The 26,554-nt window shown below is 37.0% G+C and overlaps 1 protein-coding gene across 1 annotated transcript; it reads left to right on the top strand.

Moving 5' to 3' along the window:
• Positions 1-51: 51 nt before the first annotated feature.
• Positions 52-22,006, top strand: LOC123831165 (mitochondrial poly(A) polymerase). Its single transcript, XM_045857903.1, has 9 exons — positions 52-226; positions 3,268-3,440; positions 3,940-4,173; positions 5,205-5,429; positions 9,672-9,883; positions 11,425-11,651; positions 18,858-18,950; positions 19,036-19,109; positions 21,279-22,006. The coding sequence occupies exons 1-9, from the start codon at positions 73-75 to the stop codon at positions 21,639-21,641; spliced, it is 1,755 nt and encodes a 584-aa protein (XP_045713859.1). The 5' UTR covers positions 52-72; the 3' UTR covers positions 21,642-22,006.
• The last annotated feature ends 4,548 nt before the right edge of the window (positions 22,007-26,554 follow it).

Raw genomic sequence — 26,554 nt, 5'->3', positions numbered from 1 at the left:
ATTCTTATCTTTTCAGCGCGCATGCGCAACAGCCGCGTGCCCTTGCGTCCTAGCGCTCCAATTACTTTGACAATGGCGGCTCGCTGTGTGAGTCTGTGGACCCGTTTACCCATTTGTGCTCAGCGAAGCCAAATACTGCGTCCAATCCACAGGCTTCTCAGTAGCCCAGGAACTGTGGCCGCAGACACCAGGAGAGAAGAGCAGTCTTTGGGGATCGCGGAGACAGGTGATGGCGTCGTGTCTTCGGTTTGCTCTAAAGCCCGGACCGACAGTGGGCGAGGGAAGGGGAAAGAGACTGGGGATCGCGGGCGAACGCGTGGCCCGTGGCAACGGCCGTGGAACCTTTGGCAATAGGGTGAGGCTATGTCTCGTGCTCCTCTGAAGTCACTACGGGAATCTAGGGCCGCTCCTGTGTTCCGTAATGAAGTTGTTTAAATTTCTGACGTTCAGGTCAAGAACACAATTTGCTAGCGTCTTACACTCAGGTGAAATAATGCTCCCAATGATAACGTGGATGCCACATACCAAATCAGTTACCTCATCATTCACAAATGTGCCTGATTTTGATACAAGTTGCTGATTTCACCAAGTGAAATTTTGATGAATAACCGGTATTCTTGGCTCACAAATGTAGGTCTCTGCCTATGAAATTTGCTGTCGTTGAGTTTATCCTTTTATCCGTTTTGAGCAAAATAAACCCCTGGTAACAGGCGTTCACTGGAACAGGCTATTAACCCTCAGGCATTCTCAATTTGTATGCTTGTGTATTGAGAAGCCCCCTATTATCGAACACCTCTTGTGATCCAAGAGCTGTGTATGTTATTAAAACAATCTAGCAAGAAATGTGTCATTGTCTCCATTTTGTAGGTGTAGAAAGAGGTTCAAAGAACTGAGTGACTTGTGCGCCGTGGTCACATAGCTGAGTTAATTTAGACCTCAAGTGGAGCTGTTAAACAAAATGTGTGTTAATTTCTACTATTGCTTGGAGCTGTAGTTTTTAGATATGAAATTATATCTGGGAACAGTTCTAAAGTAGGCTAAACAAGCAAAACATTTTGTGATGAAATAAATGATAGGCTTGCTCTTGTCATCACACTTCAGGGAAAGACTCATTGACAGTCGGAAAGTCACTTAATACGACATTTCAGTGGAATACTGATTGGGTTGTATTTAGTTCTAAGCTGCTTCTGTTAAAAATTCTTATGAAACTCTGAAAATTAGACTAAGGATTCTGCCAAAGAAACTATTTTTTTTTGTTTAAACAATTAGGCTTTAACAAAGAAACTATTATGATTTAGCATATGTATGGTATGGTGGTTTATATTTCAGAATATTTTCATATGCTTTTTTAAGAATAGAACTCTGTAAAGTAGGTATAGAGGGAATTATTATTGCTCCTTTTGATAGATGAGGAAAAGGCTAGACTGTGTGGCTAAATCAGACTTATCCAGCTGTTAAGTAGGCAAGATAAGGGTAAAACCTGATTCCAAGTCTGTACTCACTTATTACAGCTTTGTTGTTTTTCTTAGGAAATGTGTCATATTTCGTATCATTAGGATAATAAACTGACTATTCAGGGACTCTTGTGGGGCATAACAAGTAATAAAATTCTCATTTGAATTTCTTCAGTTTAAAAAAGAAAAGGTAACTGCACTTTATACTCACTTAGAAGCATGTAATTTTATGATAGAAAGGAATTTGGGAAATACCCAATTCAGTTTTTCACTCTGCGAGAACTCATTGCCAAAACATCCCTAGTAACGAGGAGGTTACCATTTCATAAACCAGGCAATTCATTTTTGGTGAGCATTAATAGTTGAAAATGTTTATAATGAACTAAAATCTCCTAATTTCCCATTTCCATGTTAATCTTAGTTTTGGCACAGCTTTCATGTGAGTAGTGGGAAGAACCCTGATTTAAGAATAAGAATTATGTAGTGTATTATTCAGGACTCTTGGGTGCAGGTGACAGAAACTAACTCAAATTAGCTTCAGGAGATAAGGGAAGAATACCAACCCAGGAAACCAAACTCCAGAAAGACACATAGCTGCTTTAGGATTGTGTGGTCAGTGGGAAGTATTACTCTTTTCCTCAGCTGTTGTTTGGTGGCTTCATTGTCTCAGATTCTTCTGTTTGGGGATGTTGATGGGGGAAGCATGGCCACCAGAAACTCCATGTTCATGTGCTCATAGCTTTCTTCAAAGGGAAAAAAACAAAATAATCTTTTACCTGAATTTGAAAAATTCTATGAAAGAGCTTTATGAAGATATTTTGGAGTTTGGTGAAATTAAGGTACAGTGTGTTTGCAGTATTTCCTTTATTTACCAATTTTATAACAACTTTTTGAAAGAAAATGAAGCTAAAAGCTTCAGTTGATTTGCATGCATCAGTTAGATTTTCTGTTTAATCTCTTTGGAATTTTGTTGAGGGTATTGGTACTAGACACGGTGGTTTATGATCCCTAGAATGTACCATTCCAGAGTTTTAGAAGAAGCACTGTTAAGCCACCCAACTGTAAGTCAAATATGTTGGATAGAAAAATAAGTTCCTAAGGTTCAGTGTTTGGCTTTAACTTGAATGATTTTTCTTTCTCCTTATATTTGGTTCACTTGTTGATCATTCCTTTGTGGTCAGTGGGTTAGTAGTAAATTCTCAACTATCACAGCTCTTGTTGTCTTCATTTCCTAACCCCTGGAGTGATTTTTAGTGGAAAAAAAAAATTACCCTGTGTTTCTTTAGTAAAATTATCATGTGCTCTGTATGAGCAACAACTAGGTTTTAAATTCTTTGATTTCCCTGAGCACGTTGGTAGTTGATGCCTTGGGCCCAATCAAGACCCTTGACAAAGAAGAATAACTTCACTGCATTAAACTTCTAACTTCATTGTCTCATTACACTCAAGCTTGTGACAATTTCAGGCTATGGAATGTTACACTCACACAGGTTTTGTATGTGTATTTGTGGAAATGTTAAATAAGTGATTTTACTTTACTGGTTTTGCTTTTAAAATTTTATGGAACGCTCTTTACCACTATGCATTGAATATAGTAAATCAAAACAGAGAAAGTGGGCAGTTTTAATGGCAGTCACAAGAGAAAGATAACATGAAAATTGAAGTAGTATAGTAGCTTTGCTCTTAGAAGAGAAGATGATGACAATTGGGTAAAGTTGTTTTAGTTAGATGTAAAATTTTATATACCTTACAAAATATGCTTTAAGTTTTACACATGTATGTGTGTTGGAAATGATTTTTGTCTCATTCATAGGCTCTGAAGACAGGACTCCCAAAAAGAGATTCTCTGAGGTGCAAAAAGAAAGACGTGAACAGGCACAGCGGACTGTTCTAATACTTTGTCCAAATAAAATCAGTGAAAAAAAGTTTCTCAAATATTTATCCCAACATGGACCTATTAATAATCATTTCTTCTTTGAAAGTTTTGTAAGTATTTGAAAAACAATGTAACTTATTTTTTAAAATTTCTTGCCTCTTTGCAATATGGTAAAGTTAGATTCTTTTTTGTTATCCTACATTTTTCCTTATCTAAATTTCTTTAGTGAGGTTTTTTTTTATATGAAAATAGAAATACAGGAGGATTGCAGATTTATAAGCTATTTATAACTGATGGATTTTATTACTTGAATACTTTGAATAGTTCCATTATCTTAGGGATAAAGGCCAGTGGGAGGGATCTTTGTTTTGCCATTAAATTTCTATTTCAGCATTCTTTTCAACTTCTCTTGACTAGTCTCAGTTTATAGTGTTCCTTTTTTTAATATGTTTATAACTGTTAAAACCAATGTTTTTGGTGGAAGCATATCATTTGTAAATTTTAAATATTAATATCTGCTCATGATAATTGCTTTGAGATATGAACTAAATATTATTGTGGCAACTACATCATTTTGAAATGTGTTCTGTTTTTATGTTTCTGTTATAGGGTCTTTATGCTGTTGTAGAATTTTGTCAAAAGGAAAGTGTAGCTTCACTGCAGAGTGTGACTCGTACTCTGAGTGTGGGCACAGAGGCTGTGATTCCATTCAGGTCACGTTTCTTCAATTTAAAGTTGAAGAATCCACCGAGCCAGACTTCCGAGCAGTCATGTATACCATGCAGTAACCAGTCGCCTCCTTCAAGCAAGAAGCTTTTTGAATTACTTTGTAATGCTGAGAGTGTAAGTTTATAGGAATACTTCCTTGACTTTAAAAGTGTGTGTTGCATTGTTTTGTATAAGTTCTTATTATTCAGTATTTAGACTACAGAATATGTTGAGTGAGAAGTGAATGTAATCCATCCCCACTTCCTACCCCTATGCCCCATTTGTACTCCTCAGAAGTGACCACATTTGTCCCAAGTTTTGGGCTTTTAGGCTACTGAGGCTTGCTTTCTCTTGTCATTATAGTGACATAATTTGTACATGATGATGTTCTCCAAATTTTAAAATGTCTTATTTCTGGTTTTATTTTTTTCTGCTCTAATAATGTATATATTATTTTTTGTTTTTCTTAAATTTTTTAAAGGTTTAGCTAGTTTAGTAGTCCTTTCAAAGAATCAGTCCACGGTTTTATTTATCAAAATACTATTTTTTGGTTTGATTTTCTAATTTCTTTAAAAAAGGTTTTATTTTTAGAGGGAGGGGAAGGAAGACAGAAAGAGAGGGAGAGAAACACCGTTTGGCTGCCTCTCACACATCCCCCCACTGCAGACCTGGCCTGCCACCCAGGCATGTGCCCTGACTGGGAATTGAACCGGCGACCCTTCTGTTTGTAGGCCACTGCTCAATCCACTGAGCCACACCAGCCAGGGCAATTTTCTGATTTTTAAAATTGTACTTCTTTTATATTTCTTTGACTTTTTTTATTTTTCTTGAGTGTTTTGTTATTAATATTATTTTCAAATATGAGCATTCATGCTATGATTTGTATTTTAAATATTTAATTCCAGTTTATACCTTGAAAATGTAATCATTTCAGCATTAGTCACATATATACACACAGACACATAAATACACACAAAATATAGGATTATTATTGTAAAGAGCATAGATCTTGGGGCTTCAAATCTCCTTTTAAGGCTGAAGGAAAAAAAGATTGCGTATTTTAAAGTAGGTCTCCAAAGCCATTAAGTCTGTAGAAGTGAAATGACAATTATTTTATATGACTTGTGCATTTTTGTACTCTGTTGGTTTTGTTTTTGGCCAGCTAGGTAGATGACCAGCTGAACACTCTGTTGAAGGAGTTCCAGCTGACGGAGGAGAACACGAAGCTGCGCTATCTCACCTGTTCGCTCATCGAAGACATAGCTGCTGCCTATTTTCCATACTGTGAAGTCAGACCCTTTGGCTCTTCCGTGAATGGTTTTGGGAAATTAGGATGTGATTTGGACATGCTTTTGGATCTAGATGAAATTGGAAAATCCAGTGCTCACAAGGTATATTTCTTTAGATCACTAAAATTAAGGTATTAGAAAAGTAAGAAAATCTTTGAATAAAGTTATAACTGTTGGTTTCTAAACTTAGTAAACATTGTGGTTAAAGAATATGGTCTGTTTGATATCGAATCTTTGAAATTGTAAAGTCTTTTTATTTGTCTAATATGTGGCCGTTTTTTAGTACCATTCTTTTTATACATAACAAAATGGTAATTTTCAAGAGTTCAGAAGTTTTCAGGTTAGGCCAACATTATTTACTGTGTTATTCAAAATATCTGTATCTTAACTAATTTTTTATCTGTGTTATCTAGTTACTGAAATATTTTTAAATCTCATGATCTTTGTCTTTAACAAGAAATTTTGGTGAGTAGCTTTAGTAACACTCACATTCCTGCCCATAGTTCACAGTTTCCCCAATTTCCTGGCTCTAATTCCATTACTTAGGCCTATTTTATGGTGTTGTTTTCACTTCTCTCACCTCAGTGATTTTATTCTTCTCTCATTTATATTATTTAATTTTTAAAAAATTACATTATCTCTTCTGTTTCTAACCCCTCCTTTGCATCTGAGTCATAATACCCAATCCACACTAGCTTAAAGAAAGGAAATTGGCAGTAGAAGAGGCATCATAGAACCCATGGTCAGAAATGTGGATGAGTCTTCGGAAAGGACTAGCACTAGGAAGTGTAAACTATCAAGAATTCATGAAGTGTTCTTTCTTTCTACAGATTTGTTTTATCTTTCTTTCTCCCCTTCACTACCCTCTACCACCATTGATTTTCCTTACATTTTCTTCTTTGTGTTATACAATGCACCTGCCCCAGAACTTCTGAGTTACATATTTCAGCAATGTGGTTGCCTCTGAACCTCAGTTCCAGTTCCTAGTAGAGATCTCTGTATGAAAGATACGTTCCTATAGTGCTTAGATCAGTTGCCTGGGCCTGGGCCTCTGGGCTGAAAGTAGGGGGTGAGTGGGTGGGTAGATTTCCATCATAAACATTGTTGGGGCCTGAATCCTTTTTGTAGGAATTTCTGGAAGGAAGAGTGGTTGAGTGTAGGGAGCCTCACAGGTAATGCTGCAGTGAGTGAACAGCTTGGTAAATTGACTCATTTATGCAAGTATTCCTTTGGGATAATGTCCTAGTATTGTAACAGCTAGTCAAAGTGTACACCTAAAATTTCAATAGATACTGAAGTCATCCAAAAATTATATCCTAGTTTACATCTCCCCGATAGCATGTACATGTTTCCCTACCCGCATTAGTGCTGGTTCTGTCAGCCTTTTTGCCTTTGCCAGACTGATAGATAAAGTCTCATTGGTGTTTTAATTTCTTTTGTTTGTTTCCAGTATTTTTTTATTTTTAAAGATTGACAATTTCTCCTTTTTCTTTTTTTTTTAAGATTTTTTAAAAAGATTTTATTTATTTATTTTTAGAGAGGGAAGGGAGGGAGAAAAAGAGAGAGAGAAACATCAGTGTGCGGGTTGGTGGGGGCCGTGGCCTGAAACCCAGGCATGTGCCCTGACTGGGAATTGAACCTGCGATGCTTTGGTTCACAGCCCGCGCTCAATCCACTGAGCTACACCAGCCAGGGCTGTTTCCAGTATTTTTTAAATTGTGAGAGTATGTAGATAAAATTCTGGGTTTAAGAATCATTAGGGCACTTATTTTATATTCCCCTTTAGTCTAATTATGGTATTAATTTAAGATATAGTTAGGTTTATTTGTTTTCTGTTTGTTTGTTTTATAGATTTTATTTACTTTTTAGAAGGGGGAAGGGGAGGAGAAAAGGAGAGAAACATCAGTGTGTCGTTGCCTCTTGAGCACCTCCTATTGGGGACTTGGCCCACAACCTAGGCATGTGCCCTGACTGGGAATGGAACCGGCAACCCTTTGGTTTACAGGCCTGCACTCAATCCACTGAGCTACACCAGCCAGGGCTGTTTTCTTTCTTTTTCTTTTTTTTTATTAAATATTTTATTGTTGTATTACAGTTGTCCCAGTTTTTCCCCCTTTGCTGTTCTCTGTCCAGCCCACCCCCTTCTCCGACAGTCATTCCCCACCCTGTTGTCCATGTCTACATGTTCCTTGACTAGTCCCTTCCCCTTCTTTCCACCGTTATCCCTCTCCCCCTTCTCTTCTGGTCACAGTCAGTTGTTCCTCATTTCCATACTCTGGTTCTATTTTTCTCATTAGTTTATTTTGTTCATTAGGTTCCTCTTATAGGTAAGATCATATGGTATCTTTCACCAACTGGCTTATTTCACTTAGTATAATATTCTTCAGTTCTATCCATGCTTTCGTGAAAGGTAGGAGTTCCTTCTTTCTTTCTGCTGCATAGTATTTCATTTTGTAAATGTGCCACAGTTTTTTGATCTACTCATTTACTGGTGGACACTTAGGCTGTTTCCAGCACTTGGCCATTATAAATAACACTACTGCGAACATAGGGGTGTATAAGTTCTTTTGATTTGGTGAATTTGGTGACTTGGGATTCTTAGCATATATTCCCAGCAGTATCAGAGATCTTAGGGTATAATTCTAGCAGTGGAATTGCTGAGTCAGAAGTCAGTTACATTTTTACTTTTTTGAGGAAATTTCTGTACTGTTTTCCACAGTGTCTGCACCAGTCTGCATTCTCACCAACAGTGTACTAGGGTTCACTTTTCTCCACAACCTTGTCAGCACTTGTTTGTTGATTTGTTTATGATGGCCATTCTGACCAGTGTGGGGTAATACCTCATTGTGGTTTTAATTTGCATATCTCTGATGGCTAGTGATGCTGAGCATCCTTTCATATGTCTCTGGGTCCTCTGTATGTCCTCCTTGGAGGGGGTGTCTGTTCAGGTCCTTGTCCATTTTTTAATTGTACTGTTTGTCTTCCTGGTGTTGAGTCGAATAGTTCTTTACATATCTTGTAGATCAAACCTTGTCTGAGGTATCAGTGGCAAATATGTTCTCATATTTGGTCGGTTCCCTTTTTGTTTTGATGATTTTTTTTTTTTTAGTTAGCCATGCAGAAGCTTTTAATTTGATGTAGTTTATTTGTTTATTTTTTCCTTTATTTCCCTTGCCCTAGGGAATGCATTGTTAAAAATATTGCTGCATGGGATATCAGAAATTTTACTGCCTATGTTTTCCTCTAGGACTTATGGTTTCATGACTTCTGCTTAAGTCTTTTATTCATTTTGAGTTTACTTTGGTGTCAGTTGCTGGTCTAGTTTCAGTCTTTTGCATGTACCAGTGCAGTTTTCCCAACACCATTTATTGAAGAAGCTATTTTTACTCCATTGTGTGCTCCTGCCCCCTTTGTCAAATATTAACTGACCATAGAGACATGAGTTTATTTCTGGGCTTTCTGCTCTGTTCCATTGATCTATGTGTCTGTTCTTATGCCAGCCCAGACTGACTGATTCCAGTGTCCTTGTAGTATAGTTTGATATTAGGCATTGTGATCCCTCCTACTTTGTCCTTTTCTCAAGAAGAGGCTATTCAGGGTCTTAACTTGGTTCTAATTTCTTTAGTTTCTAGAAAACAAGAACATGTTTTACTATGTTTCTTAGCCATTTTTATTCTGTTAAATTTTTGTTCAAGTCTTTGTTGCCCATTTTTAGAATTGGGTGGGTTTTCCTCCCTTTCGTACAAACCCTTCATAAATTAGGGAAAGTATTCCTTATGTGACATTTGTCTTACTTTGTCTTTTATCTAGTACTGGATATATGCCTTGCCTTAAGATGGTTTTAATTTTTATATAATTATATTCTTTTGCGTGTTCTAGAATTTTGTGTAATACTTAGTGAATCCTTCACTTCTTTGAGATTTTAAAACTTCAACCGTTGTCTTCTAGCTCTTTACTGATAAAACGTTTTATGATGTCTTTGATATATGTTGATATTTTGGTTTTTGGACCAAAGTAGGGATGTGGGTTGTTTTATTTGTTTCTTGTTAGTTTTTTTGTGGCCCCATGACTCATTTGTTGAATAGTAATTTTCCCCCAGTAATTTGCAGAGCTCATTTTATTAAATATTAAATTGCTCTCTATATAGTTAAGTCTGTCGATGCTGTCTTCTGTTGATCTTCTGATCTTGTGTGTGTACTGTTGTCTGCTTTTGCCTGTTTTGTTTTTTGTTTTTGTTTTGATTTGTTTTTGCTAGAAATGACTTAGAACATCCTTTTAGAAAAGATTATGTAAGAAATTCCTTTTAATAAAATGCTTCTATTTACAAATGTTTTCATTATTCAGACCTCAGGAAACTTTCTGATGGAATTTCAAGTGAAAAATGTTGCTTCAGAAAGAATTGCAACTCAGAAGATCCTGTCTGTGATAGGAGAATGCCTTGACCACTTTGGCCCTGGTTGTGTGGGTGTACAAAAAATATTGAATGCTCGGTGTCCACTAGTGAGGTTCTCACACCAGGCCTCTGGATTTCAGTGTGATTTGACTGCCAACAATAGGTATGATTGCTTAAGTTTATCATCTTAAATGGGAATATTATAAGGTGTTGGCATAGTTTTTCTTGTAATGAACTGTCTAGTGGCTTTGGAGCCATAGATGTGCTTTAAAGATTTGAACATGGGGTTCAAAAAGCAGGAAATACTTTCTGTTAGATGCATTAGTTTTTTTGGTATTCATAACTAAAATGTTAGGATATTGTGTTAAAATGTTACATACCTAACTAACATCACTTTCCGGAAGAATTGTATTGCATTGTTATTGTTTATGCAGCCTGATAACAACATAAACTACCTGTAGTATATAGTAGTATATAGTCTTCTCTATGTAGGCTTCTAAATATGCTTAGAAAATAAAGTAGCAACTTGAGTTTGACTTCTGAATTATCTCCAGACACAGTCAACTCTGTGTTTTAAACAAATATGGTATTTGCTTAAGTTAGAATGTAGTCTGAGTGGCTTTAGAATGTGTAGGTTTTTCTTTAGCATATTTTCATTTTATTATCCTAGCAACCTGTTTGCTTAAAAAAAAAAGAGGATGAGAATAACAAGTTCCTTTATACTCTATTTTTCTTTTTTTTTTTTTGTTCTCAATAAGGAAAACATTGAGTTTTTTATTTTTAAAATAATATTTATTTCCTTTTCACAGGGAGGGTAAGAGAGGAAGAGAGGGAGGGAAATAGTGATGTGAGAGAAAAACATCCATTGGTTGCCTCTTGCACATGCCCCAATAGGGGACTGAACCTGCAGCTCAGGCATGTGCCTTGACTGGGAATCGAACCTGCGACCTTTTGGTTCATGGGGCAACACCCAACCAACTGAACCATGCTGTCCAGGGGAAGAAGTTTATTTTTTAATTCTGGTATCCTCATTGCATGCATTTCATGTCACTATAATATCTGTTGGATAAGTAATCATTACTAAAAATATTCAGAAAATCCTATCTAGAGTAGTTTTAATTAAACTTAAGGGTTCACTAACAAGATAATGCTGAGTACTTCTGAATTTCTCTTAAGTGGCTGATGGAGAAAAAGTAAGTAAAAATATACACTGCACTTTCTAACATCAGTTTATTTCTGGTATGTAAATTAGAACAAAATGACATTTATCTTTAATTATCATTGTCTTGTTGGGACAGGTTTTTAAACATTTGTTTTAAGAGGCTTCAGGTTTTTAATCCTTGCATCATTTCTTTATATTGGATACTTCACACTATTTGATATTTATTTTTCAGCTTAAGTTAGCTTCAATTATATAGATAAAATATTTTTATTCTAAAACAACGATAACATCACAAGTTGCATAAAAAGAGATAGCTTTTACAAAAATGATTTTTGATAGAAAAATACTTGATTCCAGCTGATATTTGTAGGAACTGCATATTTTATATTGCAAATATGTTACACTTTTGGTTTCCTGGTCATGGTGTTCTGAAGACATTCAGATATTGGAAGATATTTAGGTGTTTCTAGTTGTGTGTTTTATTCTACTTTGGAATCATAATTTGGTGGGTTGAAAATTCTTTTTATTTTTCTCTTTTGAAGGATTGCCTTGAAAAGTTCTGAACTCCTTTATATATACAGTGCCCTGGACTCGCGAGTGAGAGCCTTGGTGTTCAGTATCCGGTGTTGGGCTCGAGCACATTCATTAACGAGTAGTATTCCTGGTGCTTGGATCACAAATTTCTCCCTTACAATGATGGTCATCTTCTTCCTGCAGAGGAGATCACCTCCTGTTCTTCCAACACTGGACTACTTAAGAACCCTAGCAGGTAAGACTAGAAGCAGTGTCTGTTTTCTTCTTGGCATTTTGAATGAATATAATTCCCATGTGTTATCAAAGTTGTGTGTGTTTGTTTTTATTCATCCTGTAATTTGTTGTGTGTATTTTTAAAGCCTTATGGATCTTAAATTTAAGTGCTTTTTATTTTTTAGTGCCCACTAGGGGTCATAAGAGCAGATGATTTGTGAAGCTGAAGCCCATAGACTTTTTTGAGAAATCTGTTTTGTTTACTTTTTTTGTATCAATTGACAAGGTTGTTTACAACTATCATGAGACAGTTGGAGCCTCTCCAACTGTCCCAGTTTGGGGCAGTTTGACCAAGCCTGGGGGTGGGGGTGGGAGACATCAACATATCCCAGATACAGCTTTTGAGTGGGTCACAGATTCATAGATGGCTATGTAAATTTGAACCTATTTCCAGATTTCTGTCAGTTGCTAAAAATTGTTTCATGATGTTTAAAGATCCTAAATTTTAAAAAAAATTATAATCAATCTTAAGGTTTAAAATCAGTATGCTACTTAACTTACATTATTAAAAAATTGAAATTTTGATACACTTAAAGCTTGAGATATCAAAGTATTAAAATCCTAAATTCTAAAAGGAAGATAATTTAGGGATACACTTAAAATGTATTACACCCTGTAGTCTGCCTATTCTGTATATTGCTGCCAGATAATTATTTTAAAGGACGTGTCTAAAACTTCCCTGTTTAAAGTGACTTTTAAAGGGGTTTTATTCCCTACAGAGTAAACCTCAGACAGTGTCCTTAGTATGTTAAGACTTTCCTCTGTCTAGCCCCAACACAGTTTTCCAGCCTCCTTCCCACCGTTCCTCTTCGAGCATTCCATATTCCTGCCAGTGCTGTGAGTAGCCTCATGAGGTTTTGTCTTAGCTCTTGTTCACACTGTTTTTCTACCTTGTTCTGTTGATTCTCTCTTCTATGCCACTTTCCCTTATTCCAATTATAAATAATCTTTTCTTTCCTGTGAACACTTTAAGTACAGACTGAAATTGAGCTCTAAAACAGCTCAGCGTGACAGGTTAATGGAAAGTAGGAAGTTTGCAGGCAGAGTGGTGGCCATGTTTCTCACTTTTGAGATTGAAATAGAGGGCAACACCCATGCTTGTCCTTGTCTCATTGTTTGGTGTTACTCATTCACTGAGTATTTATTGGTTACTTACTATGTGTTTGGTGTTATTTTTGGTGCAGTGGGGATATGGACGATATTCTCAGGAACTCAGTCTAGTACGGAGGTTTAAAATTCTGCTAGTTATTTTGGAAAAAGAATTCTTTGTGGGCAAGTTGAAATTGACTTGCTGAGTTTTTATTTTAAATTTATTTTAAAATAAATTGAAATTTATTCACATCTATGGTATCAAAACAGGTGAAAACTAGCTTTGGAATTCTTCAGTTTTCTATTTCAAAATACCAAATAGTTGTTGAAAGGTTTTCACCTTTTAAAACATGGTACGAGGTATTTTCAGGCTGTTTTTTGCAGACATTTTAGGTGTGAATTGCCAATAAATGCAAGATAATTTGATATAATTATTGCTTTGGTCTTTGAAGTTCTAGCAGTGTCTTGAGTTTGCCATAAAAGAATTTTTCACATTTGATATTCAAATAAAAGCTATCAATTTGTATATTTTTATAAAAGAAGAAATGCATTTTGCTTGCTTCTTGCTTTTTATTGGAAAACAGCATGAATTTCTGTAATACCTTTCTAGAATTTTGTTAACCAGTGTTTGGAACCTAAAATAAGTTACAGTCCAAACTTCATAGTCTTGTATTTAGGGCCCTTTGTGAGCTTCCTTTTTCTCCTCTTCTGCATTCATTCCTGTGTGCAAATCAGGAGCTTCAGCACTTTAAACTCCTTGTGGATCCTCAGATGTTTTTCCATTTTCCCCTCTCTGTCCCTGCCTCTTTTTACATGGAGAACCTCTTCAAGATTCAGCCAGGAAAGAGAGAGAGAAACCCATTCAAAGGTATCATTTTGTTAGGTCTTTCTTGCCTTCTTGCCAGGAGGTAGTGCTCCGTTGGCATCCAAACACCCTGGGCACACCTGTATCGTAACAACTTTTAGATTGTTATAGTTCTTTAATCTGCAGGCCTTTGCCAAGCTTTTCTAGGGCAGGCTGTCTTTGGCTCCTTTCAGATCTTCGTTCTTGGCATGGTGTTGGGTCTGTAGTAGAAGTTCAGTAAATAGATTTCACATGGGTCGGTGAACATTTTAAAGTTGAAGGCTGTTTCAACTTTAAATTTTTTACTATTAAATTTCTACTACTTTCCCCCATGTCTCTTATTTTCTGGTGTGTTTTATTCTTTTTTTTTTTTGGCTTTGCTACCTTTGTTATATTTACTTCTGTACTTAAGGCTTTTCTGTACTTAGTACCTCTCTGCTTATAAACAGTTGTTTGATTAGAGGGTTTTTTTGTTTGTTTGTTTGTTTGTTTAGGATCCTTGTTCGTTTTTTCTGTGAGGAATTTAAGGCTTGAGGAAGAAATGACTGAGTAGCACCTTTAACAAATTTGATGCAGAGACCCCAGTGTAGAGGAGTGCTCTGATTGGTAGCTCTGTGTGATCTAGTAACAACTTACTGAATGCTAACTCTGTGCCAGGCACTTTGCTAAAAAATTTTATGCATCATCACATTCAATCCTTCAGCAAACCTTACTAGGGCAGAGTTACTATTTTCATTTTACAGGTGAAGAAATGAAGGCTTTGAGAGAGTATCTAAATTTCTTTGAGAGAGTATCTAAGGTCACATAGTTAGAGCATTCTAGACCCAGAATTCAAACCCAAGCACTTTTCAGAGTGTAGATAGAACACACATAGAAGTACATGTATGTTATCAACATTCATAAACTGAACACATCCACGTAACCTCTACCAAATTGAATGAAGCACCCCAGAAACAGCAGCCGGGCTCCCTTCTAGTCACTGTACCCCTCTCCCACCCCAGCTCGGATTTTACAGCGTGGATTAATTTTACCTGTTACAGCTTGTGTAAAAGGCATCATGGAGTATGTTATTTTGTGTGTGCTGTTTTCCCTCTCACCATTATTTTTAGGAGAGTCATTCATATTGTTAGTGTATTTGTGGACCATTTATTTCCATTGCTATGTAGTATTCCATTAGGTGAATATACCAAAAAAATTAAATTCTATTTTTGATGTGCATTTAAGTAATTTGAAGTTAGGGACTACACAGGTGGTACTAGTGGGACAGTTGTGGCACATTTCTTTTGGTGAGTGCAGGTGTGTACTAGCAGTGGAATTTTTTTTTTTCATTTTAAATGAAAAATTTTTATTTATTGATTTTCTTTTTTTTAAACTATTTTTAAAAGCTTTTATTTATTTTTAGAGAGAGAAGGGAGAGAGGGAGGGAGAGAGAGAGAGAGAGGGAGAGGGAGAGGGAGAGGGAGAGGGAGAGGGAAAGAAACATCAGTGTGTGGTTGCTGGGGGTTATGGCCTGCAACCCAGGAATGTACCCTGGCTGGGAATTGAACCTGCGACACTTTGGTTCGCAGCCTGCGCTCAATCCACTGAGCTACGCCAAGCCAGGGCTGATTTTATTTTCAATTACAGTTTACATTCAGTTTTATTTTGTACTAGTTTCAGGTGTACTGCATAGTGGTTAGGTAATCGTATACTTTACAAAGTGTTTCCCCCTGATACAGGTGTGGAATTTCTGAATCTTAGAATTTGGGTCTATTCAGCTTTAGAGACATTGCCAGTTTTCCGAGGTGTTAACTCCCACAGGCATCATATACGAGTTCTAATTACTGCATGTCTTTGCATACCTGGTGTTGCCTTTTTCTTATGTAGCTCTTCTTAATGCATGTGTGGTGGCTTTATGGTGTGGTTTGAGTTTCTTTTCCCCAATAACTAATGAAATTGAGCATCTCTTTATATGTCAGCTCGAGTGTCTCTTGTGAGGTTTCTCTAAGTCATTGCTTTTTTTATTGGATTATCTGTTATTTTTTATTTGTAGGAATTTTTGTATGCTTTGCATGAGTCCTTTGTCACATATGTTGTATGTATATATCTGTATATCTCAGATATATGTACACTGCTTCCCTTTTCCTTCTCTTAATGTTGTCTGATGGAAAAAAAAACTGGTTTTTTCAAGTTCAGTTCTATCAAAGTTATACATGTACATAGATGAAGAGTAAAAATTTTCTACAAACTTTGTAACAATAACTTGCCCTCTGAGCCCTCTGAGCCTGTTACGTCTAGGCAGGCAACCACTTTAACTCAAACAGCTGATCTGTTTGATATTTTAAACCATCCGTATTTCTAAAATAAAATGCTTGAATTGTGGTTTCTTGACTTCTAGGTTTAGGCACCAAAGGAGGAATTAACTCTCTTTCTCCTGTACCCCCATCACACACCCGCTATATTTTGAAAGTAGCTATAGCAGCATTGTGGTGTGCCCTCTTTACATGATTATGGCTTTGTCAACATTCATATCTGACCCATGGACACTAAGACTGATTTCCTTTTCTACCTAACTTTTTATCTTTGGGGGGTTAGTATAGTTTTTAGTACTACTTATTTTCTGTTTTGTTTGTTTGTTTGCTTAGTTCTTATGTACTTAACATTAATTAAATCTCAAACTTGCTACCATTGTTTATATCTTTCCTTGAAAGAGTCAGAAGCAGGTAATATTCTATTAATTAATTCTTCCTTGCCTAGCCTCTGTTTTTTCTAAACAGCCTTTATTTTGTTTTGTTTAGTCTTATATTAGAGACTTTCCTCAGATGCCTGATGAGCTTCAAATTTCTATTTCTGTTTGAGTTAGAAACCAGAAAGTTAGTTTGAATCTCTGAGCTTAGGTGGGGTTTGTTGTCTGATGAACGTTTGTTGTAGGGTAATAGGGCTGAACTGTTTTGTTTGGAGGAACTTTAGATGTCAGAATCTCTGGGCCGTTCCTTTTGGGCTATTCATAGTCCCCAGAAATGGCTCTTTTAATTCTTTTTAAAGAATTTTAATTTAGTTCTTTTTTCTTTTTTTTCCTGGAAGAACAGACCAGGCTACTAGCATACTGAAGTTTTCTGTTAGGGAAAAAGAGATGGGGGGGCAGGGGAGGGTGGAGTCTAAGTACTTCTTTAATCTTCGAGTTCCCAGTCCTTCAGGCAGATGTGGCACTGCAGTCCCTGGGCCAGCAAGGGTGCTGCCTTGGGTATCTGGCTTCTTGGCCTTCTTTGCTGCTGGCTAGGGTTTAGTGTTTTCATATCTCCTAAGTCATTGCTACTTAGCCATCTGTCCTTTAGTTTAAAATTTTTTATTGTTCCTATCTCTTCTGTTCTTGATCTTTACAATTTTATGTCATTTTACTTTTATTTTAGTGGTTTTATGGAGTTTTAGGAGGGGTGAATATAGATGCTTGTGTTTCTTTAACCATCTTTAGTCTATGCTCTTAACCAGGATATATAGAGGCTGCCTCCCTGAGAGGCTGAGTGTTATTGGAGCATGTCGCATGGTGTGAGGAGCAGATAGGACTTGACTTTGTTGATTTACCTTGTCCCTTTCTAAGTTCTCTCTGACAATTGTAGATAAGCATGCAGAATCAAACATCAGGGATCATTCAAACTATTGGTTATGTGCCTGCTGATGTTAGGCACTTGTTCTGGATTAGACTGGATGGAGAGGCAGTAACGAATAGAACAGTGGTCCCAGACTGGTGTCGGGGAGAAGACTGCATCCACACAACCAACATGCAGTCAGATAAGCACTAAAAACAAAACGGGAGGTCACCAGCTTCGGAGTTAGGAAATGCTTTCAGGTGAGGTACCATTGATTTGATTAAGGTTGAGAGTTTGTCTGCATATTTGTACAGTGGAAGGTAGATTAGAATGATGAGGAATTTTATGGTGGTTGTACATTTATCAATAATTAAGGAAATGATTATCTCTGTAGATAAAAATATTGGGTTGGTCAAAAACTTTTTTTTCTGTAAGATGGCTCTAGTAGCATTTAGTTGTCTTTAACTTCATTTGACAGCTGTATTGTGACAGCTGTCATGTCAGTTTGCATTAAAAAAACCTAACAAAATTAGTAAATTTTTTTTTAAGATTTTATTTATTTATTTTTAGGGAGGGAAGGGGTGGGAGAGAGAGAGAGAGAGAGAAAGAGAGAAACATCAATGTGCAGTTGCTGGGGGTTATGGCCTGCAACCCAGGAATGTACCCTAGCTGGGAATCAAACCTGGGACACTTTGGTTCCCAGCCCGCGCTCAAAATTAGTGAATTTTTATGTAGGCATTTTAATACTGAAGGTGGAAGAAAAGCAATATTTTCAGCACATTATGCTTTATTATTTCAAGAAAGGTAAAAACACAACTGAAATGCAAAAAAATAAAAGATTTGTGCTGTGGATGGAGAAGGTGCTGTGACTGATGGAACCTGTCGGAAGTGGTTTGTGAAGTTTCATGCTGGAGAGTTCTTGCTGGATGATGCTCTGCAGTTGGGGAGACCAGTTGAGGTTGATAGCAATCAAATTGAGACTTTAAATCAAGACAGTCAATGTTATACCATGTGGGAGATAGCGAACATACTTAAAATACCAAAGTAATAAAGTTATTGGTCAAAATGAAAAGTGTGTCTTTTATATTATGGAAAAAACTAAACGGACTTTTTGGCCAACCCAATACTATTAGGAAAGGGGAATGTTTACATCCAGTGTAGTGTTAAGTTTATTGTACTGAATTCCAGTCTTTTAAAGCACTGCATTTTAGAAATTTGTTTTTTATAAAATTCTTAGAGCATTCAGTTTGTGTCATGGGTGGATTATTGAAAATAATGTATAGAAAGGTGATAAGAGCGGAAATGGAGATCAAAATAAAATACTGTTGATCAAAGATAGTGCCAAGATTTGAGTTGGTGAAAGATGGGAGCTGCCTGCATTTTCATTTATAACTAGAAAACTGATCACCTCAAAAGATGCATTAAGAATCGTTGGTTGATAGGCAGTTCTAGTAGGCTAAAGTAAATGTAATGTTCATGTCCCTGTGGTATAATTAGTCTAAATCTTTTAAATGGAGTTTTAAATTCTGTTAACTATAAATATATGTGACACTGAGTAGTAATAGGAAATACTAATCTATAACTGATTTATTTAATTATAGTTTTCTTTTCTGAATAGGGAATATCTTTGAAGTATAATGTGAAATATTTTTATTTCTGTTTATGTAAGATGCAGAAGATAAATGTATAATAGAAGGCCACAACTGTACATTTATTTGTGACTTGAATAGAATTAAACCTTCAGAAAACACAGAAACACTAGGTAGGTGTTTTTCTTTTCTATTTTGTTCTTTTTTGGATTGAAACAGACTTTTTCCTTATTATTTGTGTTCTCTTTTTTTTTGCAGAATTATTACTGAAGGAATTTTTTGAATATTTTGGAAATTTCGCTTTCAATAAAAATTCCATAAATATTCGACAGGTAAATAATATTTTAATATTTGGTGATTAGGTATCTGATCGCCTACTGTACTAATGTTTAGTTTTTTTATTTTAAGAAATGAAGGTGGGATTTATTTTTATTATAAAAGAAAAAAACTCTTTAGAATCTTAACAAAGGAATATTTCACTCAGAATAGATACCAGGATACAAAATTACAAGTGTTTGACCCCAGCCCTGCCCCCCTCTCCTCTAAAAATAGATGGGAAGGAGACAATGAAAGCAAATAAGCAATTCTGTAAAACAAAGTCTTCAAATCCTACAAATGTGATTAAAATCTAAATTCTTTTGCAGTAAATTTTTTTTTAATATGTCAAAAGACCTGCTTTAGTGTCATCCTGTCCCCCAGGAAAGAACCCAATGCCCCTGTCAGGAACATACAGGCTACAGTTGACCAGCCAGCTCCTGTTCCCAAACCCCTGTGTACACACGTGTCTTCACACCTGAGCCAGGGGCATGTGTGACTGCTGCTGCCGTGCGTGCGTCTTCCTGTTACCGACCAGCATCCACCCCCTCCCGAAGGGCAGGCAGGGCACAGAGAAACCCTTAAATGGCAGTGAGGGTTTAACAGCCCCTAACAGCCAAATTTCAAGCATTTCCACCCAGTTTTCAAAGCACTCTAAAAAATGTTATTACATTTCAATTTCACAGTAATAGATACTAATAAGGAAATTGATACTTAAAGGAGATGCATAAGTTGACCAAGATCAGTCACCTAGTTTTTTTGGAAGAGCAAAAGCCAGCTCTTTCAATATTTAATACTGTATCTTTCAAAATGTGGAATATATTTTGAAAAGTTTTCTGGGAAACATAATTTTACAAAGAGTTCTTTTTCAATGGGATCTGTGTTCTAGAGAACAAATTGGATATCTGATCTCAAAGCTAGATTTTAGTGAGTCCCTCAGTTGAAGCCCTTAGGTTTTAATTTAGGCAAGTGAACTTCTGATTTTGGTTCTTCTGAATAGCTGGAGTGATAGACATCTTTCTGAAGAAGAAATCGCAGACCCCTAGGCAAAATTTGTTTGTAAGTGGGGGTAGGTACTTGAGACCCTTCTCTGATTGGGTTTATCCTGTTTGTCGTTTTGGACATTCAGTTACAACCCTTATAAGATTGGCTTTCTAAAGCACATACTCAGATTTCTTGTTGTTGTTTCTTCAGCTCTCCTTTTTTCATTCTTTCCTAATTTTTATCCTGCTGATGGAGATTCTGTTTTTAAAAAAGTGTGGGAAAGAGAGGGGCTGAGACAGAGCTCTGGAATACGGTCTGATTAGTAATTAGATTCCAGTTTAGAAAAAGGTCATTGAACACATGAAATTCTTTATCCTTTTTGTATTCTTACCCCTGAGGGCTCAGAGATGATGGACAGGCAGAGCTTTGCTGAACAGTGGAATGAGAGAAGTCAGGGAATAAACATATGCTTGCTTACACTGGAGAATCCTGAGCATTTGTTTTGTAATTTTAAGTAAGAAATGGTGTCCTTTTGAAAGGAAAAGATTATATCAACTAATGGAGTCATGGCTGCAGGTTTTTTACTGTTTTCCCTGTGAGCTGCCATACCTGGCAGAGCCTTACTTAAGTTGGATCTTTAGGAATGATGAAATAGGAGACTTTCAGTGTTTTAAAATGAATAATGAGTAATCCTTTGTTTCTTTTCTGATTTTATGCGCAGGAAACATTTAATTTAAGGATTCTAGTTGTGTGTGCTTCTGTACTCATTGTAGTAGGTGTATCTTTAACAAATCTGAAAAACAAATGTATCTTTACCTTGCATTCTGCCATTTTTCTTTTTCTTTTTTTTCCCCCTTCCCAGTGCTATCCTGTTAGGTAAAAGAGGTTATTTTAAAAATACTTTCATTGATTGACTTAGTCCAGATGCTCTCAACTGAACATCATCATCCATAGCTCAAAAACCAAATTAATTTTTCTCTAAAGAATGCTCATAAAACTGATAGAAAAAAGTCAGCAGTGCATATATACACACAGATGCATAACACATATAAACCTAGTCCTTTTTGGAAAGAAATTCTTTACTCTGTAAAGTTAATGCTGGTATTTTACATGTTTTTGACATTTTATTAAGTCAAAATGTTCTTAATTCTGAGCCTTTCATGTATGTATATGCTTTTTCTTCCTTGTAATAATGTGTGTAGGGAAGGGAACAGAACAAACCCGAATCTTCTCCACTGCACATTCAGAATCCTTTTGAAACTTCTCTCAACATCAGCAAAAATGTAAGCCAAAGCCAGCTGCAAAAATTTGTAGATCTGGCCAGAGAAAGTGCCTGGATTTTACATCAGGAAGATAAAGATCACCCTTCCCCATCAAGTAATCAGCCATGGGGGCTGGCAGCCCTGCTACTGCCTTCTGTAGCGAACAGTATGTCTCATGCCAAGAAGAAAAGGAAGAAGCCTGCAAATGAACGGGTTAAAAACTTGTTGGAATCCATAAAAAGTAGCAGTACAGAAAATTCCACAAACACCAGTGGGAAAAGAACAGATAGTACTCAAGCATAATGGCTTCTGCTTGGCTTTAAGAGCTGGTTTTATCCTATAAAATGATCTTCGGGCTGCCTGGTGGACTTTTCACAAAGCTCAACTTTCACCTGATGTCTCCTCTTTTCGTGATCTTCGATCTTCTCTCTGGGCCCTTGATCTGGTCTCAAGTTCTGGGACGTTTTCAGGCTGATCAGGCTACGACACGGGCACTTTATTAAAACATCAGCTACAAGGAACAGGAGAATGAAGATTGAAATGTACGTTAATAACTGTACAAGCGAACGGTAAAGATTAGTTTTAGAATCATTGTCGATACCCTTGTCAGTCCCTAGGTATGTACATGTACAGTCAAATGCAATAAAGCTTCACATTTTGGTAATACTGCTTAGTATGTATTTTTGTATTCTGTAAGCAAAGTGCTTTTATTCACATATAAACTAAAAGGGGTTGGTAATGATTTTGAAAAAAAGTTCATGTTTCTAAAAGATGAATGCAGACACTTACGTCACTATGTTCTGGGTATTCTATGCAATATTGGTACATTGTATTTTAAATATTATTTAGTTACTTTTTCTATTTTAAAAATTAAAGCCCTATTACTATTAATCTGTAGTATTTCTAGTATTTCTTCACTTCTCTTTTGAAAACTTCTTTATTTCCTGTAGGAAATAGATGTGTATTGAAATATAATTCCATTACATTTCCTTGAAGTAACTTCCATTTTAAGAAGCAGAAGTGTGGTGTTTGAAAATACGGACTTGAGCTAGATGTGCCTCTTGGTAAATTACTTGGTCCCCGTGGGCTCCCAGCCGTTCCATGTGTAAATGGGATGATGGTGGTGCCCACTTCACAGCTGTGGCAAAGACAGTGAAGGATGTATGTCTTGAGCCTGGCACATAGTCCTTGGTGCTTCTCTTTAGCTGTTCCTTTTTTTGTGTTTGTGGTATGTGACTACTCTTCTTGGCTACTCAAAATTCAGATTTAGAGTGTGTCGTGGTTTTCAAAATAGTTTCCCATGTAAATTTTCAGTCACAAACTATAATGAGCTCTGCTTTGGATGTTTTGGGAAACTAATAGAATTGTTATGAGGCAAATAAGTTCTTTATAGCCAACTTTTGAAACCAACAAATAAGTATCAGTATTCTTTTATATAAGTGGTGTCTTCAAAAGCCATTTTTCATTCATTCTTTAATGAGGTTTATTTTGTTGGACTAGAAACCTGTATTATGAATTAAAAAGATTTTAAAAGCATAAGTATTTAAGAGCTTCTAAATGAAATTTTTTTTCTTTATTTGGACATTTTTCTCTTAGATTGGTATTAAGTCTGAAATGGTCATATAAGTACATAAAATGTGCATGTATGTGTTAGTATTTTCTTTTTTGTAATTTATAGAATGATTTTTGGCCCTGTAGGTCTGTTTTACTTTTCAGAAGAAAATCTAATGGTTATATACAGTGATCTTTTAATATAAAGTTTTAACTGAATATGAACTACAACCAAATTTAATGTTTTCTCATAAGTTCATTGTATCACTCAAAAATTTTATTTTTATTTTTTAAATTATATTTTATTGATTATGCTACTTAACAGTTGTCCCAATTTTTCCCCTTTTGCTCCCTTCCACCCAGCCCCATACCAGCTGCCTAAGGCAATCCCCACACCGTTGCCCACGTCCATGGGTCATGCAAACATGTTCTTTGGCTCTTCTATTCCCTATGCTGTACCTGACATCCCCATGACTGTTCTGTAACAACCAATGTGTACTCCTTGATCCCTTCACCTTTTTAGTCCATCCCCGCAATCCCCCTCCCAGCTGGCTACCATCAAAACAATCTCTGTATCTGATTCTGTTTCTGCTCTGCTTGTTTATTTTGTGTTTTAGATTCAATTGTTGAGAGATATGTATTTGTTGCCATTTTATAGCTCATTTTTAAAATCTTTTTCTAAATAAATCCCTTTGACATTTCATATAATAATGTTTTGGTAATGATGAATTCCTTTGATTTTTTTCTTGTCTGGGAAACTATCTGCCCTATGATTATAAATGATAGTTTTGCTGGGTAATCTTGGTTGTCGGTCCCTGCTTTTGTCACTTTGGATGTTTCTTGCCAACCCTTTCTAGCCTTCAAAGTTTCTTTTGAGAACTCAGCTGACAATCTTATGGGAACTCCCTTGTATGTAAGCAACTACTTTTGTCTTGGTGCTTTTAAGATTCTCTGTCTTTACACTTTGTCATCTTAATTATGCTGTTTTGGTGTGAGACTCTTGGGGTTCATTTTGCTTGGGACTCGGCACTTCCTGGATTTGTATGCCTATTTCCTTCGCCAAGTTAGGGATTTTTTTGTCATTACTTTTTCAAATAGGTTTCCTATTTCTTGCTGTCTCTGTTCAGCAACCCCGTGATGAGAATGTTGGTACACTTGAAGTTGTCCCAGAAGCTCCTTACACTGTCCTCATATTTTTGGATTCCTTTTTTCTTCTTGCTGTTCCAATTGGGTGTTTTTTGCTTCCTTATATTCCAAATTGCTGGTTTGATTCTTGGCTTCATCCACTCTACTGTTGATTCTGTGTAAATCATTCCTCATTTCAGTTAGTGTATTCTTTATTTCTGACTGATCCTGTTTTTATGGATTTCATGCTCTTTTCCATACCGTTGAAGTCCTCTCTTACTTCATCTGCTCTTCTCCTAAGTTCCTTGAGGATCCTTATAGCCAGTGTTTTAAACTGTACCTAGTAGCTTGCTTGTCTCCATTTTGTTTAGTTTTGTTTTTGGAGTTTTGTTCTGTTCTTTCATTTGGGCCTTGCTTCCTTGTCTCTTCATTTTGACAGCCTCCCTGTGTTTGTTTTTATGTATTAGGTAGAGTGCTATGACTCCCTAGCTTGGAAGAGTAGCCAAATGCAGTAAGTGTCCTAAAGGGTCCAGTGGCATAAACTCTGCTGTTATCCAAGCTGGGTATGTGAGGTATGCCCACGTGTGGGCTGTGTACACCCTCTTCTTATAGTTGAGCCTTGATTGCTGCTGGCAGGTCAGTGGGAGGGACTTAACCCAGGCTGATCAGCTTCAAGGACCGGCTGTAACCACTGACCACCAACTTCAAACCACTGTGGAGGTACAGCTGTGCAGGGACCCACTCCACAGAGCAGGACTTTTTGGTCCCTGCTGAGTTCTCCCCTTCAGTGTGTTACTTGTGGATGTGGTTGGGTGGTGGTACTCTGACATGGTCTGTAGCTGTCCACTGGGTATGAGGCTCTAGGGCTTCCCAGGAGGTGCAGGCCAATGTCAGTCACTGCCTCTGTTCTTTGCACGGCCACCTGGCTGCTACTTTTGCTGGGCTTGAGGTACCTCAACGAGGCCAAGTTGTGAACCAAGGCTGGCTGCTGCAGCAATAGGTATAGGGCTTACTGAGACCAGATGCTTGTTTGAGAGAATTTAGAAAAACCTGAAGCATGAGCCAAGACAAGCCATTTCTGTGGAAAAGACCCTGGAAACAGCTTGGGTAGGCCCAAAAGTTGGGTGGGGCAGAGCCTCAGGGAATCACAGGGTGGGACAAACAGAGTGAGCTAGGTTAATGGAATCTCAGATGTGGTGCCCACCTGCCAACTCCATGCAGGGCAGTTCAGGAAAGGAACACTGGCCTCTGCCAGCATTTCTTTCTGGGAGAAAGCTGCCCCCCAGCTCTTCTCCTGGTGCCACAATTCAGTTCCTCCCTCTATTTCTCTAGTGCCGTTCAATCTGCTGTCCCTTCACTAGAGCTCAGAGGGAGTGAGACTAAGTCTGTGCACAGGCCCTTCAAGGGGAACTGCCTAGGAATCCAGCAGTTTCTGCCTTCCACAGCCTCAACCCCCACTGGTTTTTATATCCAGAAGTTATGGCGACTTACCTACCTGGCTTGGAATCTGGGCTGGGAGGCCTGTTGAGGGGCTGGGACCCCTGACTCCTGAGTTTTCCCTGCCACACGTGGGTCTGGGACAAGCCTGTTCACGTCTCCAACCTTCCTCCCAGTCTCGATGTGGTTTCTTCTTTAATTCCATAGGACTTCCATTCTGCTTTATTTCTGACAGTTCTGAATGATGGTGGTTATATAGTTTAGTTGCAATTTTGATGTGGTTTTGTGAGGAGGTGAGCCTTGTTTACCCTCATTAGTTTTCTCTCACATTCCAAATTTTTAAAAGTTAGTTTTTATTACATCTTGGGGATAATCAGTTACTTGTGATTGTCATTTTTTAGTTAAATATAATTTTTCTAGTTTTTAAAAAAAATTTTTTAAAAATTTTTTCTTTTTTTTTGTTTTGTTATTACTAGGCTTACATTCAGTAACTTTCACCGGCAATGAGTTTTATTCAGCATATGAATATAGTTTTGGTATGAGCCTACATAGATTAGATGTATAGCAATCAGTTATACATCATTACAGATTTAAAGCTCAGTAGTATGATTCCTGGAGTTACTACCTGCCTTTAGGAAATCAGAGAATTGGCCAGAGTTGTTCTAGAAAAACAATGTATAATCTCCTGTTCACAAACCTTCCATCATCAGGGAGGAGAGAGAATAAAGACAGTTTAAGTAGGACTTTCTTCTGCTGTCTTTTTCCACTTGCCTCTTTTTGCTCTAGGGCTATGGTCAAGGGCTAATAGAATTCAGTTGTTTCAAGTCACTTCATCTTGAAATTCCTTGGTCTGAAAGGTACAGCTCTCTTCAGTTCATTGGGGCCTGCTGGTGCCATAGTGGGGAGAAGCTGCTTTTGCATGTATAATTTAAGCCAACCCACTGAGCATCTGCTGCTAAATCCATAGGAGGAGCAGCCAAGCTCTGGAGCTTGTCCCAGCAGCAGCTTTCCACTTCCTTCCCAGAGTTTGGCATGATTCAGTCGGTGAGGAGCTGTCATTGTATTTTGATTCAGTCCCTTCAGGAAAGGTGGTAGGCATGGAA

The sequence above is a fragment of the Phyllostomus hastatus genome, unplaced genomic scaffold (assembly GCF_019186645.2).
Source record: "Phyllostomus hastatus isolate PE091 unplaced genomic scaffold, TTU_PhHast_1.1 phas_scaffold_1674, whole genome shotgun sequence".
In the NCBI taxonomy this organism is placed as follows: domain Eukaryota; kingdom Metazoa; phylum Chordata; class Mammalia; order Chiroptera; family Phyllostomidae; genus Phyllostomus; species Phyllostomus hastatus.
This window is presented reverse-complemented; position numbering and strand designations above follow the sequence as displayed.